General features: G+C 39.3%; 1 protein-coding gene across 1 annotated transcript in view; it reads right to left on the bottom strand.

Annotated features, from left to right (window-relative positions):
• LOC126469719 (uncharacterized) overlaps nt 1-3,364 on the bottom strand; it is a 96,112-nt gene extending 92,748 nt beyond the window's left edge. The window contains exon 1 of the mRNA XM_050096908.1: nt 3,206-3,364. Within this exon, the coding sequence (XP_049952865.1) occupies nt 3,206-3,266 (61 nt within the window). The 5' untranslated portion in view covers nt 3,267-3,364. The remainder of the gene's footprint in view (nt 1-3,205) is intronic.
• Between the last annotated feature and the right edge of the window lie 15,751 nt (nt 3,365-19,115).

Raw genomic sequence — 19,115 nt, 5'->3', positions numbered from 1 at the left:
TAGGAATATTATTTGTATTATGTGATGTGGTCATCATGAGAAACCACAGAACATTAAAAAACCGAAGGACTTGCAGGTACGAACCTGCGATCCTTTCCATTGCAGACAACTCTCCTAAGCGAGCAGAGACATCTGAGCTGGCCGATACCATTCTCCGTCGGCTCATGATCTGCTAAAAGCCTTTCTAGTTGAAGGCATTTATGCCAGTTGTCTTTAAATGTAGCTGTTTTTGGGAGGGGTGCTGTGTTAGCTGACCCTGGACTAAAGTGTCGTATTTAATTTGCTGTTGTTGATGACGATGATGAGAAAGGATGCTAGCATATAGCCCGCAATCTTAAAGTATCACCTTTGCGGTCTCTGACCTCAACGTTACATCAGATTACCATCAACAGTATAGTGTCTCCGTGAAACACTGTGCAGAAGTTTGTAAATTTACCCTTGTGAGCAGGAAGTGTACCCAATTTCTTCCTCCAACAGTTTCTCAAATGACTGCCTCAGAGTCGAGAGGCAGCGCACAAGCTTCTGCTTGATAATGCACGAAAATCTGTTAATATAAACACCGTACGGTACTACTACTACTATCCAGACACTTCCGACCATCGAAGTGTATTCCTTATTCTGCTGTGGAGCAGTAGCTAACTCGTTTTGGCAGCCAATATTTGAATACGAAAGAGGAAATAATGTTCTGCCACTGCTAAACTTAACTTACAGAAATAATGTTAACAGAGTATAGAATTATAACCGGTATTAGTTCTAGAACTTAATGCAGAGACTTCTTCATTTAACTTGTTATTCTGACAACTGTTTCACAATAAGTGTAATTATTAATATTCTTCGTCGTTGTCAATATTTCTCCTTTCTTAAAAACATAGTTGAAATTGTGAATATAATACTAGGACAAAAATTATTTTTCGAAAGTCTTCCAAGGTTGACATATAGAACGGAGTCAGATATGTGGGTACAGCCAGACAGAGTGCATGAAAAGTCTTTCGAGAAATGTTATCGAGTTTAACACTGAAGTAGTGGATTTCCTGTTGGGCAGCGTCTTCCAGTACATTGAACAGTATCTTCACATAACCTTTTAAAAGCTAGTGTTTCAGGTTATAATACAATTAATAGTAGCACTATAATACTATAATCATTCATAAAGTTATTTACTGCATTACACTTGAATTAAATGTACACCTTTGACTTCTTTCTGCATGTCAGAGACCTCTCTCAGCGGGACACACAGACGACATACGTAAAATAAACGTCTATTTCCATATGTTATAGGATGGTTCGGCCACTTGCTTCAGTTCTCCATGTAACATGTATTGAAACAAAGATAACTATATTTTAACCGGAAATATTTGTGATTTATAAATGAAAACACAAGACATGAATGTTCTAAAGATTTTATTGTTATTTTTACGCAGATTTCGATCAATAACGTCGTTTTGTATCTTAAAATTTTCCTGGAAGTTACGTTTCGGTAGTGTAGTCGTTATTCGTTTACTGATACGCACGATATTTTATCTGGGAACCTGTCACACAGCTTCAGATGAGCCGTCCAAGACTGACATGACACTTACCTGAAGATATTTGGGTGCATACCCAAAACATCATTGAGTGAAGAACGCTATTATCAGATAACTGGCTGTCATAGTTAAAGGCGACAACATGTTTATGAACAAGTTTTCCAAAGATATTATAACTGTAATACGTGGTAGAAATTCGCATAGAGTAAGTTAATTCTTATAGCTTAGCCGTACCTAAAGGAAAAAACATCAAATCTGAACAATGAATTATTGTGGTAGTTGTATAAGTGGGAAAAATTGCATTTTACTTAGAAATCATGCCACAATTAAATTAAGACTGAGTAGAGTTGTAAAACTACCGTAGACTGCCGTAAACTGTCACAATTAAGCGCGAACTACAGTAGTTTTCCTAGTAGCTTTGGTCACTTAAGGTGGTACCCGTGTTATCTGTACGTTAGGTGTGTTGCATTCCTGTCTTGTGTTACGTAATTTCGAGCACTTCGTTTGCGTATACGATCACTGTCTTACTAGATTCCCCTACAAACCGGAAGAGGTAGACCGCCTAGAAACTGAGTGAGGATATATAAAAGGCTGAATAACCTACGGAATGTTTGTGTTCCACATAGTTATCCTGCTGTCTGTTACTTAAAAATAAACAGTATTCATAGCAAAATTGAAACTGTTAATACTTAATTTAGGTTTTAATTGAAAATTGTTGATTTGTAACGTGCAACAGAGGGATGTAGTAGTAAAAATAAAAATAAAAATACATTTATTATACAGCGCTAGAGAACGCAGTTTCTCAAAAGCGGTAATTCTTTTTTTAAAAAATCCGCAAAGGAGCTTATGTTAAACATGATTCTGTTTTTCATAAACAACATAACAGGAAACTCTTGCTTTTGATCATGATGAAGAAAATTCCATCGAATATAAAAAAACAACGATAACAATACAGATACTTTTTTAAACAAGTTTTGATGTTGCTGAGAAACAGACATCAATAATTTTTAAATGAACACACCGCCATTCATCAAATGGCGATGTGTTTATTTAAGAAAAAAATATATTTTTTGTTTGTGCATGAAAACTGTATTTGCATCAAAAGTAATTGCTTTGGTTGCATAAAAGCGCAGAAGGTACACTATAAAATAATTTTTACTATTTATAAAAAAGAATTTATATTTCAAATGACAGAATACGCAACTGACTAACACTGAACAATAACCGGTTCTCATTATGTGCATTCTTTCTCTACCAATTCTACCATTACTACAGGTAATTCTAACGTCATTTATGCATTGTATCAAAACGTAGTTTTGGTAGAGCATAACTATAAAACTGAAATTTAGGAGATATCTACTCACCTTCTTATATTGCACAGCTTTACTTAGAATTAGTTACAGATATTAGTACTTTTGACGATGTGTAGTGGTAATGTGTTTGCCTGTCAATAGCGTCCAACTTCAGGAAAGATAAATGGAACGAATAACTGTTACAAATCATGTAGAAGTGACCTAGATAGAGTAAAATTGTAGGCACTAGATTTAGCATTTTTTAGTTGGTGGTTCATGTTTATGTAACTCGCAGCGGGCGAATTCCTAATGCCATACCGCTTAACGTGGAAACATATGTCAGACAGATATATCATCCTAAAAAGTAAGATGAGAGTAGAGTGCGACACTTACTGTGCACGAGGACCGCGCAGAGCTGGAGGAGCAGGAGCATCATGGCTGCAACTCGGACCATGGTCAACAGCGAAGTGCCGGCGGAGCCTCCCGCGCTGCAGATATACTGTCTCGGGCCCGTGGATCTTCAATTGAATAACGACGCAGACTGCACTTCCTGTCTGCACCCTCCAGCTGGCGATAGGATAATGCCTCAGTCACGCGCTCTCGACTCTAGCTGGCAGAATTATCACACCGCACCTCCAGCCACCCTCGCCATTTTCTTTTTGTCGGCGGCCGACGTCCACTCGACACTGAGGTCATTTTCATCGTCCTCGAGAAGGGTTGGCCGAGAATTAGGATGCCCTCTTGCGCAAGGGGCCCTGCTGGGAGTCCAGTGTCGTATCACGCTACCTCTCTCGGTAGGGAAATTTATAACAGCGCCATCCTAGTTTCTTTACGGCATTATCGTAGGAGTCTCGTCACCTGTCGTAATAACCAGCTGGTGACTGTTTCTGTCAGAATTTTCGTGGTCATGCAAACAAAAATACCGTCATTGTGAACTGTCTGTTCTCTCTAATTTTCGTGTTAGCCCTTCCTTCGAAATCAATAACTATTGAGGGTCGCCCGCAAGACTCTTAACTGTGAACGGTCTTAAGATCTGAAATGAATACGGGTAGCCTCCTACAAGCAACTGATTCCGATGTTTCTGAGTCCTTTAAACTTAGTAGAATTTACGAGTAATATTTGCTCGTGTCGTCTTTCGCGCTTCAGAAACGAATCACTGCGAGAATCTCACATATATCAGTTTCTTAATTTATTTTTTAATATTTTTTATTCTTTGAATATGTCTAATAAAAAGTCGGAATCCCAGTTACATCACCTTTTATTTTGCATGTTACACCGTTTCCATGATTTAATAAGCTGCTTTCAACCCCTAAACACTCTTGGCTGTAATTTATGTCGACGTTCTTCAGACGTATACATACGAAGAGCATTGTTGACTGCGTGATCTGATGCATATGTTGGCTCGTAAGTGCTAGAAATGGAGTGCTATACTCTGTTCGTCGTAGGAATAAACCTGATGTAAACATTACGCCATGTATTCTTCCGCGTTTGCTTGAATCTCATTGGATTTCGTTTCACGTGGATCGGAAGCCAAGTTGTGACCAGTACAATCAAGTTCGGCAGTGACATGTGAAAAACCTGCGTGCGTTAGTTCCTGTACGTCTGGCAGCTGAACTGTCTTGTTACTTCTGGCGCCAAATCCCGGAACTTGGCTTCAGATCAGTTCTGTTGGGTTCATACTGTAATGGTACAGTAGCAAATGTAAAAATGCAGCTTTACCGGCGCTTTAAACTTGGATAGCACTGGCAAGCCAGCGGCCCAGCTACCTTGCAATGATGTGCACAGTTGCAGTTCTGACGTAAAAAGAAGCAAAGAAGCAATATAGCTTCGAATCTCATTTAATTTTTAAAGAGAATGAAATAATATGCGGAAAAACTACAGCGGTACCGCGCACATCTTAGATGGCCAGACGGAAAGCATAAAATGCACTCGTTCTCACATGACATAGTACTCTAATTACAAACAAGAGTGATGAAAATTTCTATCTTAAACATAGAGTAATTTTTCTGAGAGAGCTGTGTGTAATGCAAAAGCATACTGCAGGGATTTCACCGTACTGTTGAATACTGAAGCCACTGAAGGTATTAATTACAGTCAGTCGCCTGGTAATCACTTAGCTCCTTCCTTACCCGAATCCGAGAAATACATTTCAATTCTGGAAGTGTCACCTGCTACGTTGATAACGAGTCTATCAACTACAGAATCCACGAGCCAGCCAGGCACCGCATTTTCTCTTCTTTTATGATGAGCCGTTCTATATCCCACCAGCGTTCGGCAGTGACATGTGAAAGACCTGTGTGGGTTAGTTCCAGTACGTCTGGCAGCTGAATAGTCTTGTTCCTTCTGGGGCCAAATCCCGCAACTTGGCTCCAGATCAGTTCTGTTGGGTTCATATTGTAATGGTAGAATAGCAAATGTAAAAATGCAGCATTTGTATAATGTACTCGATACTGTGAAAATGATTGTTTTTCATGTTTCTACGCTACTTATCTACCTCTGTGGTATTAAACGATGTACATAGTCCAAATAAAGAGAATTTGGTTTTTCATTTCTGCCTTAAAAGTTCAATAGTCATGTTTTCTTAATTTAAGCAACTTTTATGAACAGTATCTCATAAAACATCGATAATTAAGAATTTGTGTTTGAAATGAAAACAGGAATTTCGCGTCCAGTACGTAATTAGAAACAAGAAAACGTGCATTATTCGTAAAAAAATGATGAGTTTTATAATTACGAGAAGTAGGTATTTCAAATTGAACGAAAAAAATGACGCTGGGGATATTCGAACAAGTGAACCATAATTCGTACTTGGATGTCATTCCATGCGCTACACTTTCAACGAAAATTGATGTATCAACTGTTTTACATACAGTGGTTCGAAAGGCTCTGAGCACTATGGGACTTAACATCTGAGGTCATCAGTCCCCTAGAACTTTGAATTACTTAAACCTTACTAACCGAAGGACATCACACACATCCATGCCCGAGGCAGGATTCGAACTGCGTTGCTAAAGCGTGATTAAGAAAAACGTTGATGGCTGTTAATACATTTGAATATCTTAAAGTTCATTTAACATAGCCTAGTAATAATATATCTAATACATAAGTAGGACATATTTCCAAGAGTACGTGTGCTACGGCTTCCGACCAATCATAGCGTTTGTGTTTACATCAGGTTTATTCTTATGATGAATTGATTATAGTATTAATTCTCCTGTAGACAGGATTCTTAAATCCAGAAACCATACAGTAAAAAATACACGCATTTAAAATATTCTTTCGTCCATCTTCCTTTCCCGTTTATTTTCCGGTATTGTTCCTGCGAATACGACTTGGCATATTTCCTTCCAGATCCTTGACTACTCAGAGCTTGTTCTTCGTCTCTAATGACCTCGTCATGGACGGGATGTTAAACTCTATCCTTCCTTTCCTTTCCCACATTATTTTTACAAAATCTTATTACTTGCAGAGGCAGCCAACAACAGCGGGAAAGGGAGATCACGTCCCAGCAACGTATCATCTACGTTTTACAGGACTATACGTTTGAAATAATGTGTTCCACTCTCCAATGCCTACTGGTCGATGGAACATAATTTTAGTGACTGATAAATTTTGCTTTTGTATCCAAGTAGCTTCTATGGTAACAGTGACCAATAACAACTGCTGTTGCGGCTGTATAACGGGATCAGGAGGAGGAGGAGGCATTTGGTGTTTAACGTCCCGTCGACAACGAGGTCATTAGAGACGGAGCACAAGCTCGGAATAGGGAAGGATGGGGAAGGAAGTCGGCCGTGCCCTTTCAAAGGAACCATCCCAGCATTTGCCTGGAGTGATTTAGGGAAATCACGGGAAACCTAAATCAGGATGGCCGGACGCGGGATTGAACCGTCGTCCTCCCGAAAGCGAATCCAGTGTGCTAACCACTGCGCCACCTCGCTCGGTACCAACGGGATCAGGTCCATCACTGGACGAAAAGACACTGGATATGTCACGCCTCCCAAGAATGTCGTAAATCTCTTGTGTACCTTTGCACTACGCATTGTAATCGCATTAGCAACTTGCTTACAAATATTATAGTTCTCAGAATCACAGTGAATTCTGTTTCACGCAGTAGACTGGGGAAGTGATAACCTTAATGTAGATTTTCCCAGCGTATACAGCTGACGAAATCTTCTCGGGCTTCCATCCAGGTGGCTGCCGTTGAAATTCCTCAAACGTTTCGACGAGCGTCTCTCTCGTCATCTTTCATCACTCCATTGCTCGTTCTGTTTGGTAACGTTCGAATGGCATGTCGTAGCCATTGCAATCTTTTGACTGTAAAGATCGCCACTACAGAGGGTTCATCTACATCTACATGGATACTCTGCAAATCACATTAAGTGCCTGGCAGAGGGTTCATCGAACCACCTTCACAATTCTCTATTATTCCTCCCTATGTAAGTCGATGTCAACAAAATATTTTCGCATTCGAAGGAGAAAGTTGGTGATTGGAATTTCATGAGAAGATTCCGTCGCAACGAAAAACGCCTTTCTTTTAATAATGTCCATCCCAAATTCTGTATCATTTCTGTGACACTCTCTAACATATTTCGCGATAATACAAAACGTGCTGCCATTCTTTGAACTTTTTCGATGTACTCCGTCAGTCCTATCTGGTAAGGATCCCACACCGCGCACCAGTATTCCAAAAGAGGACGGACAAGTGTAATGTAGGCAGTCTCCTTAGTAGGTCTGTTACATTTTCTAAGTGTCCTGCCAATAAAACGCAGTCTTTGGTTAGCCTTCCCCACAACATTTTCTATGTGTTCCTTCCAAATTAAGTTGTTCGTAATTGTAATACCTAGGTATTTAGTTGAATTTACGGCTTTTAGATTAGACTGATTTATCGTGTAACCGAAGTTTAACGAGTTCTTTTTAACACTCATGTGGATGGCCTCACACTTTTTGTTACTTAAGGTCAACTGCCACTTTTCGCCCCATTCAGATATTTCTTCTAAATCGTTTTGCAGTTTGTTTTGATCTTCTGATGGCTTTATTAGTCGATAAACGACAGCGTCATCTGCAAACAACCGAAGACGGCTGCTCAGATTGTCTCCCAAATCGTTTATATACATAAGGAACAGCAAAGGGTCTACAACACTACCCTTGGGAACGCCAGAAATCACTTCTGTTTTACTCGATGACTTTCCGTCAATTACTACGAACTGTGACCTTTCTGACGGGAAATCACAGATCCAGTCACATAACTGAGACGATATTCCGTAAGCACGCAATTTCGCTACGAGCCGCTTGTGTGGTACAGCGTTAAAAGCCTTCCGGAAATCCAGAAATACGGAATCGATCTGAAATACCTTGTGAATAGCACTCAGGACTTCATGTGAATAAAGAGCTAGCTGTGTTTCACAAGAACGATGTTTTCTACACCTATGTTGACTATGCGTTATATGGTTCAAATGGCTCTGAGCACTATGGGACTTAACATCTGAGGTTATCAGTCCTCTAAGCTTAGAACCATTTAAACCTAACTAACCTAAGGACATCACACACATCTATGCCCGAGGCAGGATTCGAACCTGCGACCGCAGCAGTCGCGCGGTTCCGGACTGAAGCGCCTAGAACCGCTCGGCCACCGCGTCCGGCGGACGTAGGATTAGAAAAATGATGTTCACCAATTACCCTCCTTACAAAATCGAACACAACTGCAGAGTGATTAAATGAAATCCGGTGGTTAATAGTGCTGAATGGCACCGGAAGTGGAGCTAAATAACATGACAGGGACTATGTGTACTATATAGCTCTTTGCTGAAGAGTTAAAGTCAGTTTTCCAAACAGAGGAACTAAAACTCCTTCGTAAAGCTCCTCAGTCGTCTTCACGCGACAAAGTGCAACCCATTCTGGTCATCCCAAAAAGGAAAATTCCTTTTTAATACTGATAACGAACCCATTCCCTCAGCGGCGCAGTACAACATGTAGACTGCGCAGCAACAGCCGAGTATCACATTCTAACCTAATATAGCGCTTTTCTCCAGACGTGTAACGTATGAACAGGAAAAGCGAAGGCCGCTATTTTTGTAAGTTCCGGAGGTGGAATCCTCGAAGTCAGTTTGCTATTTTGTTGTGCAGAATACTGCGACGGCAAACATTTATCTTACAACTGTTTTGCGTCACCATTTAAACTGGTATTTTCTTTTTATCTAATTTAACTTTGTCAAGAAAAACTGTCGTACTTGTCCATGACAATATTTTCTTTGATCGATTTTCAGTTCATACTCCGAAATCAGTCATAGCCGTAGCTGTACTCTTTCATGTTTCGTTATTCCATCCTCTTTCGCGCGTCTTTTCAGGGTATTACTGATTATTATTCGGATATTTCGGCTGACTATCCTACAGTGATTCTCACGGTCAGTCGATTGCGAAATTGTTAAATCACTTTATACAATATTGTGGTGTAAACGCGGGTGCATGAGAGATAACTGGAACGCCACAGATAACGTCACCTGGGTGAAATTATGGGGAACTCTAGTCAAGGAACAAAACTGCAAACAAACAGAAAATCTCGTAATGTAGAAATTAGAATGCAGTGATGCTGGAAGACTGACATAGCAACTGTGAGAACATCCCTAACAAATATTGGCAGAGCGCTACAGGCAGTGGCCACCTAGCTCAGAAAGTCAATATTGGCTGCAACGTACAACGTACAACGTACAACGTGCACTCTTAGACGAAGACACAGCGCTGTACTGAAGTGTGTCAGACAAACTGTCACATTCGTCCGACCTCGCGACAACACCGACGAGCTGAACTCGTTACAGCAGAGGAAAGACGAAATATTCTATTCGAAGCAAGCTATTCACCAAGCTAAGAAGTAAATGGATCAAATAAATAGTGTGAACACTAGCTGTTCAAATAGTATCACTCTGAAATATAAGGAGAGGCTAAATTGTGGGATATACCGAAAAGACGCCTCGACTATGCACTTTAATAAATATACGACACTACATTTCCTTCATAAGTAGGCCGGCCGGAGTGGCCGAGCGGTTCTAGGCGCTACAATCTGGAGCCGAGCGACCGCTACGGTCGCAGGTTCGAATCCTGCCTCGGGCATTGATGTGTGTGACGTCCTTAGGTTAGTTAGGTTTAATTAGTTCTAAGTTCTAGGCGACTGTTGACCTCAGAAGTTAAGTCGCATAGTGCTCAGAGCCAGCCTTCATAAGTAGATGTTTCGGATGTACCATAGGAGACAGTAACAGTATACGTTAGCAACCCACAGAACTTGGTTTGTTTCCTTGAGCAGGTCTACTATGCGTATTGTTTATGCGATTTCTCTGATCTTGCCCTGTAAATTATTCTCACGGAGCATTACAGTGTTGGATATCACATCATCAGCGAGTGAGCGAGTATGTATGTATGTATGTATGTGTGTGTGTGTGTGTGTGTGTGTGTGTTTGTGTGTGTGTGTTTGTGAGTGAGTGAGTGAGTGAGTGTGAGAGCACCCGGGGTGCCTACCTTCGGTCATAGTAGTTCTACGCTGTTGATTATACGGGTGGTTCCGACGGCGATCAATCCGGAACCCGAACCGCCTACCTCTGACAAGGCGTAGCCGCCCACCCACACACATACACACACACACACACACACACACACACACACACACACACTGTAATATTAATGGATTTCAGATACTTTGCATATGAGATATTTGTCATAAAAGAAAAGGACAGCCAACGAGCTGTAGTTTGTAAATATGCTAAGCGTCACAGCGCGAGAATAAAGAGATGAAATATTTTTTTTTTAATTTGCGCCTATACCAAAACCCGCGTCCAGCGTTTGAATACTCTAAATAAACACTATAGCCCGCTGGGCGTAGATATTTAAAATCGTTGCGCAGCGCTTGATAGCAATAAGCTGAGAAACAGAAGAAAGAACAATCTATCATTTGTTAAGAAATGTTCTAGAGACTTCATTAATCCTTGTACTTTTAAGTTTCCTTTAATTTACGTCTATGGTCACGAACTTTTTGTTAACAGATTACCGGTTTCGGTCTTTAATAACCATCATCAGATCTGCAGCAAAAATGGGAAAAACCAATACACTCGCAAACTGTATACAGCTTAAGAACAATACATAGACCATAATGAAAAGTAGTACTGATAAAATTTACATTTGTGCGCTTTAAATATGAAGGGGTATACCTATTTCATAAAAACAAAGTCCTAATGTACTGCAGCCATAGTGGCATCGTCAAATGTTAAATGCGGAATCAGCACCAGCATCGTCAAATACGTATAAATAACATGACATGCACGAGTCATGTTGTCAGTAGTACTACTGTTTAAAACAAGCTGCCGTACAGTAGCCACAAGATGTTTGTGTTGTAAGTTCACCAGATGTCGCTAATGTCGGCATACACTAGTTTTCAATAATTAATTGAAACAGGGAAAATAAAGGGGGATACAAAAGTTGAAATCTGTAATAAGCTTATAACATATAAAAGGCATTACAGGAATAAAAAGCAATAAAAAGAAGAACGCAACAAAAGTAATAATGTTAAAAAGAGGAAGAGTTAAAGAACAGTGGTTGACATGTGCTCTAGTGCCAATATTCTAGATAATGACACAAATATTAAACACCGTTGATAGTGTATCGGGTAATATTAAAAAACCATGAAACAAATCGCTATACGGGTCACGATGTCGCAGCTTGGGAAACCTTGTACTTTGGTCGCCGACATGTTAAGACGTAGTACATAGCATTGCTACAAGTTGTATTTTTATTTTGTGTAAAACTATGTGAAACGACGAACAATAGTTTCGATAACTCGGGTGAAAATATAATGTACTTCCGCACACGCAAGGACATTTAATTTTAGGAAGGAACGGACTTACAAAGCAGCGATTATTCGACTGCGCCATGTACAAAAGAAATATCACATGTAAGTCATGTATCAATTGTATATTTGTCAATGGCTAGAAGTTTAAAGCTAATTTGTGTAAAGTATATTAATATTTTACGGTGTTGTAATTTTCTTCTTATTCTTTTCTTTCACTAACCAAAAATGATGTTGAAATTGTATATGAGTTTTGTTACAGGTTCGCTCTTTATCGCGGTGTCTCGATTGTATTTGGGGGACCACTAATGTGTTAAACTTCCGATCTGTTAATCTTTGTCCTACGAAATTTCACTAATTTGCTTTCATTTCCATTTTTATATTCAAATAGGTCCCTTAGGTATTTTCATCGAAGATTCTGATTGCATGAAGGCAATCCGGGTCAAAAGGTCAATTAAGAAAACCCCTTCGCGTAATCAGTCCGTACATCTCCTGAACACAATCGAGAACCGACGCATCGGTGATTAATAATCTCTCTCTTTTCAAGCCACACTGAAAAACGGCCACACAGGACAACCGTAAGTACGCAATCTAGTGTTAGGTTGCATTTTGGCAGTAAATATTATCAACCAACAAGGACAGCATCACTATTATTATTTACTAGTATTTCTTATACAGAATATGCAAATCCTAACGCCAGATTTGGCACCTGAACGGGGGCCGACTAAAAACTAATCTATTCTTTTTATTTTTCATGCTACCATCTGGAGGAAATTTGGAAGCACACAGCAGAAAACCCAGTAAAACAGGACGTATGTGCAGAAAACCGCAGTACGAATCCACAACAGCAGTAAATAGCAGCGCACAAGACAGCTAAAGTGAGTACGACTTTTCATTACGCTTGAAGCTTTGCGTACCGAGCATTCAATCGGCTAGTCAACATTCACTCTCTATGATTCTTTCCTTTTCCTCATGCTATTTGATTTACAAATTGATGCTACATTTTGCTGTTAGGTCCGCCTCTTTCACATCATTTCGCTTAAAATAGTTAGAAATAGTTAGTCAAAATTTCCATTGTTGTAAATTTTGGTGGGTAAAAAGGCCGCCATTTGCACCACTTTCAGTGCTGTATAAGTGTTTTTCATTTATTTTATCTCTCCAGTTGCCATATTGGCATCTTCGTGTGCTAGAATTTCAATTGTTCATGACGCGCAAGCAATATCTGAGAAATCCGGACGCGAAATCATTAGCGCGCCTGACAAGTGAAAACAATAATTATAAATGAACTTTTCTGACTCATGTGGTGTAACTACGCTAAAATTAAGATGACAGGTAAGCAACCCAGACAACTTAGAAGGGTGTAAGTAAACTTTAATCTGGTAGTGAAGGAACAACAGACGATGAAGCGACACGCGAGGTGTCGGCGACGCAGTCCGCGTCGCAACCGCGTGAATGCTCGTTGTCAGATGCACTAAAATTGTTTGCTGATATGAAAACCAGTTTTGAAACAAACATGGGAGCGTTAACAAGAAAAAGTGACAACATTGAAGTTCACATGGGTAATCTTAGAAGCCAAATAGCGGATGTTGATGCCAGATTACAGGAACGGAACAGAGCTGTAGATAGTAGGCTCAACAATTTAGAACTGAGGATAGGGGACACAAGTGCGAATGACCAATATAAATTCTGTTATTACCGACATCTAAACACAATTAAGAAGTTCGAATGACACCATGGAGGAAAAAATTAAAGCCATTCAAAAGTGGTTCAAATGGCTCTGAGCACTATGGGACTTAACATCTGTGGTCATCAGTCCTCTAGAACTTAGAACTACTTAAACCTAAATAACCTAAGGACATCACAAACATCCATGCTCGAGGCAGGATTCGAACATGCGACCGTAGCAGTCCCGCGGTTCCGGACTGAGCGCCTAGAACCGCTAGACCACCGCGGCCGGCATTAAAGCCATTACCACTGCTTATGCAAGTGAGCTAAACACAAGCGTTCATGCATAAATAGACAGTGTTCTTTCCATGGTGGAACCCGCCGATACCAACATTGGTAGAAAGTTTACAGATTTGCAGACCCAAGTCGATGTGTGTAAATCAACAGCGAGAGACTCTTTGAAAGATTACAATGATGTTTCAAAGAGAGTAGGCCAATTGACAGAAGGTGTCAGCCACATTGGAGAGATAGTAGAAATCCTTGCTCAGCGAATATCCGCTGTCAATATTGACAAAAGGATCGAAGATGTCACCACAGGAATAAGCACTAGACTTAATAGGGAATTTGAAGAGTGGATACAATCCAAGGAACAGTACATTGAAAGTAAGGCACACTCTGATCTAAAAGGTGCAGTTAAATCCGCCACGGTGGAAATCCTAACCGCTCCCGGTACTTCTGGTGACACTTGGGCGAAATCAGACGAGCATTCAGCCACGATCTTCCGAAATGCAAGCAACGGCTGACCAATGACATAGATCAGTTGAAAAGGCAAGTTATAGAATTGCTAGGTGACAAAGCGATTATTCGCTACCTGTCAGAACAAGATAGTGTCAATCTCCCGAGTATCAGTTCAAACAATTGAAAGAAAACAGCCCTCGGTCACTATTTTTAACGAATTAACCGGGTTTCAACACTACTAGGAGTGTCTTCCTTAGAATTTAAGTCAAAGAATGGTCTATAACATGGTCACAGAATTATGACTAAAAACGTATGATACAGAGTATAAGTACGGAATCATCGTTAAAGACTGGCAGTGCTTATATGTCATTTATAAAATAATAAATATGCCAAGAGGCCATTAGTCACAAAGATATTTAAGATAAAGAAAACTGTGAAGGCGAGCCACTAAGGGCTGCTCGTTAGTTGCGTGGTGCAGGTTGCAAAACAGTCTGAGGTGCCCGCGTAAACAAATGCGGCCAGGTGACCATGGCACTGCAACGAGCGCGCCATCTAGTAGCCGTAGATACAATTAGGCTACTTCACATTGAAATATAGGCAGAAATAATTATAAATAAACAGTATTTGGTACATAATGGAAAGCAATGTTTGTTTGATAGTAGCATACAACATAACATTTTGTCTACATCAAAGCTTATAACAGTACATTATGAAAATGTACATAGGACTGAATGACAACTTGTAGAAAGCAATATTGACGTGAAATACAGCCAAGAAACATTTGATAATTAAAAAACATAGGACTAGCTTAGAAGGGAAAGAACATTTCGGCAACGTGCACAAGGAGACCCGAAGTCAGATATCGAGTAACGGCTTTATACCGTTGAAAACATTTTTGTTACGTAGCTGTAGCTGTTCGTTAAGGATGAGGCTATCATTTCGAACAAAAAGCTTGAAAATCTCTAATTCTTCTAGAATATCTAGTCTACGTCCTTTCTTTTCGGTGTGCTAAATATTGCTATCGCAGATGGCTTTAGGTGAATGACCTGCAATTAGAAGATGGTTGGGAAAAGACGAATTTTTGGGGGCTAGTGCCATTTATCTTAGCAAGTGTTCTTTACATCTGGTAGTGAAGGCACGTCCAGTTTGTCCCATATAGTAAGAGGAGCAAGTACCGCAAAAATTTTTGTAGACACTAGAATTTTCTAAAGGGGAACGAATAGAATGTAAATTATAAATGGTGATTTTTTTTCAAATTGTTATTAGTAGAATAAGCAGCGCTGCAATCGTATTTCTTTCGAAGAATGCGTTGGATATGATAAGAGATAGGCCCCAAGAAAGGAACAGAGAAATATTTTTTTGAGTTAGACTCGATAACAGAAGTGCCTAGCGTAGTAATTCTTTTAGCAGTTTTCTTCTAATTACAGGTCATTCACCTAAAGCCATCTGCGATAGCAATATTTTGCACACCGAAAAGAAAGGGCGTAGACTAGATATTCTAGAGGAATTAGAGATTTTCAAGCATTTTGCTCGAAAGGATAGCCTCATCCTTAACGAAAAGCTACAGCTACGTAACAAAAATTTTTTTCAACGGTATAAAGCCGTTACTCGATATCTGACTTCGGGTCTCCTTGTGCAGGTTGCTGAAATGTTCTTTTCCTTCTAAGCTAGTCCTATGTTTTTTAATTATCAAATGTTTCTTGGCTGTATTTCAAGTCAATATTGCTTTCTACAAGTTGTCATTCAGTCCTATCTACATTTTCATAATGTACTGTTATAAGCTTTGCCGGCCGAAGTGGCCGTGCGGTTAATGGCGCTGCAGTCTGGAACCACAAGACCGCTACGGTCGCAGGTTCGAATCCTGCCTCGGGCATGGATGTTTGTGATGTCCTTAGGTTTAAGTTAAACCTTAGGTTAGTTAGGTTTAACTAGTTCTAAGTTCTAGGGGACTACTGACCTCAGCAGTTGAGTCCCATAGTGCTCAGAGCCATTTTTGTTACAAGCTTTGATGTAGACAAAATGTTATGTTGTATGCTACTATCAAACAAACATTGCTTTCCATTATGAACCGAATGCTGTTTATTTATAATTATTTCTGCCTATATTTCGATGTGAAGTAGCCTAATTGTATCTACGGCTACTAGATGGCGCGCTCGTTGCAGTGCCATGGTCACCTGGCCGCATTTGTTTACGCGGGCTCCTCAGTCCGTTTCGCAACCTGCACCACGCAACTAACGAGCAGCCCTTAGTGGCTCGCCATCACAGTTTGTTTTATCTTAAATATCCTTGTGACTAATGGCCTCTTGGCATATTTATTATTTTATAAATGACATATTAGTACTGCCAGTCTTTCACGATGATTCCGTACTGATACATTGTATCATACGTTTTTAGTCATAATTCTGTGACCATGTTATAGACCATTCTTTGACTTAAATTCTAAGGAAGACACTCCTAGCAGTGTTGAAACACGGTTAATTCGTTAAAAATAGTGACCGAGGGTTGTTTTCTTTCAATTGTTTGAACTGATACTCGGGAGATTGACACTATCTTGTTCTGACAGGTAGCGAGTAATCGCTTTGTCACCTAGCAATTCTATAACTTGCCTTTTCAACTGATCTATGTCATTGGTCAGCCGTTGCTTCCATTTCGGAAGATCGTGGCTGAATGCTCGTCTGATTTCGCCCAAGTGTCACCAGAAGTACCGGGAGCGGTTAGGATTTCCACCGTGGAGGATTTAACTGCACCTTCGTTATAGAATAGAATGTTTATGTTATAGAATGTTATAGAATATAGACCATTCGTTGTTTTACATTCTGAAGAAGACACTCCTAGCAGTGTTGAAAGAAGGTTAATTTGTTAAAATTAGTGACCGAGGGCTGCTTTTCTTTCAATTGTAACTATTCACGGTCTCTGAACGTGCAGCCATGTACAAAAATTTTGCGATTCTTGCCTGCCCAAGCATCCAAGGCTGTCACCATATATAAAGTTTTAAAAAAGAAAATACTAAATACAAATATGGCTATTAATTTTAATAAATAACTTACGCGAAAGCTTATATTAACTTTGCTGTTTGTAAGAAAATTCCTAAATCCTTCAGACCTTTCATGAAAAATCTCATTTCTGATAGAATTAAAAGGCTATTTGCCAAAAAAGATCATCTTAACGAAAAAACTTATTACCTGTACTTAGAACTGACAAATATTTTTCATATTAATTACAATTTTAATACTGACGATCTCTGGACGATAATTAGTGAACATTTAGAAACTTGTAAACTAGGCATAATACAGAAGCATGACAAGAAACTGAGCAAGCTTTCCTGTCTGTTTCCTAGTGAAAAGTCTCCTCAGAATACGTTTAAAAAAGCAGTCACACTTTTTACAAAAGAATTCTGAACAAAACTAACATTATTTTTACATAAAATGAAACTGTCCTGCTGGAAAAAGGTCTGAAGTATAATGTCTCGCCAAACTTGTCGGATACAAATGTGATTGAAAAAGTGCTTGTAGATCTTAAAGTTTGTCTCGATAGTAAAAAAATAGATAATGCTTGTCAAACTGGTATTGCTTATGACGTAGCTAACATTTTCATGAAAAATACAACCCCTATTTATAACGTTACGCATAATGATAGAAAATTGGTCGTTTCCATTAATAATAAACTTAAAGAAGCAGAAGCCCTAATTACTAAGTCAGACAAAGGGTGCTCTTTAGTTATTGCTTATAACTCTGAATATATTTCCAAAACCTTATATTTCTCTAACGATAATAATATTTCGAAACTGCACGAGCATCCGACTCCAGTTTTACAAAAAGGGGGCAGAACAACCATCAACAGCGCAAATTTCCTACTCAAACCGTTTCAGAAGAAAATGCTCATTAACATGAACCCTTAGCCCCCAAAACTTCGGTCTCAGTTAAAATCCACAAACCTAACCATCCGATACGCCCGATATCTAATAGTATGAATAGTGCATACCATGATCTGGCCAAATTTCTACATGAAATTCTGAGAAAATCATTCGTTTTTGTGAATAATTTTTCTTTCCCAAATAGTCACACCTTAGTCCAAAAATTAAAGATTTAGAATGCAGTTCAGACACCAAGCTAGTTTCTTTCGATATCAAAAATTTTAATACTAGCGTCCCCGTACAGGAAACGCTTACAATTGTAGAAAAAAATTTACGTCGGTTCAAAAAAGATATTTCAGATGAACAAATCACAGACTTCATGAATCTCACCTCAGTCGTAGTCAAGTACAACTATTACCAATTTAATGGACATTTGTACCAGCAACCCCACGGTCTCGTTAACGGAAATCCGTTAGCTGGTATCCTTGGTGATATTTTCATCAACTCCCTAGAAGAAAATTTTTTAAATTGTTTTCCAGCTCCGTCACTAAGCATTCTTTCTTATTCCAGATACGTTAATGATATTCTAATCATCTACAAAGGACCCGCTGACGGTGTTTAATCGTATCTTTAACCTATTCAATGATCTTCATGAGAAAATTTCTTTCACTATCGAATTTGAAAATGAGGCCCGTCAGTTAAACTTCCTTGACTTGACGCTTACTATAGGAACAAAGAAAATTTCTTTCAATGTTTTTCGTAAAGTAACATATACCGACCAGATCGTTCCTGCATCTTCTACTCATCCACAAGCGCATAAAATAGCCTTCTTTCATTCTGCTGTTCACCGAACCATTTCAATCCCACTTTATAAGAAAAGTTCAATGACGAAATCAATTTACTTAAAACAATAGCAATCAACAACGAATATAAACCTAACATAGTAGATGACGTCCTTAAAAAGAAAACTGCTAAAAGAATTACTACGCTAGGCTCTTCTGTTGTCGAGTCTAACTCAAAAAAATATTTCTCTATTCCTTTCGTGGGCCTATCTCTTATCAGATCCATCGCATTCTTCGAAAGAAATACGATTGCAGCGCTGCTTTTTCTATTAACAACAATTTGAAAAAAACAATTCATTCATAATTTACATTCTATTCGTTCCCCTTTAGAAAATTCTGGTGTCTACAAAAATTTTTGCGGTACTTGCTCCTCCTACT

The sequence above is a fragment of the Schistocerca serialis genome, chromosome 3, assembly GCF_023864345.2.
Source record: "Schistocerca serialis cubense isolate TAMUIC-IGC-003099 chromosome 3, iqSchSeri2.2, whole genome shotgun sequence".
NCBI lineage: Eukaryota > Metazoa > Arthropoda > Insecta > Orthoptera > Acrididae > Schistocerca > Schistocerca serialis.
The sequence above is the reverse complement of the archived record's forward strand: the minus strand, read 5'-3'. Positions and strand labels throughout refer to the sequence as shown.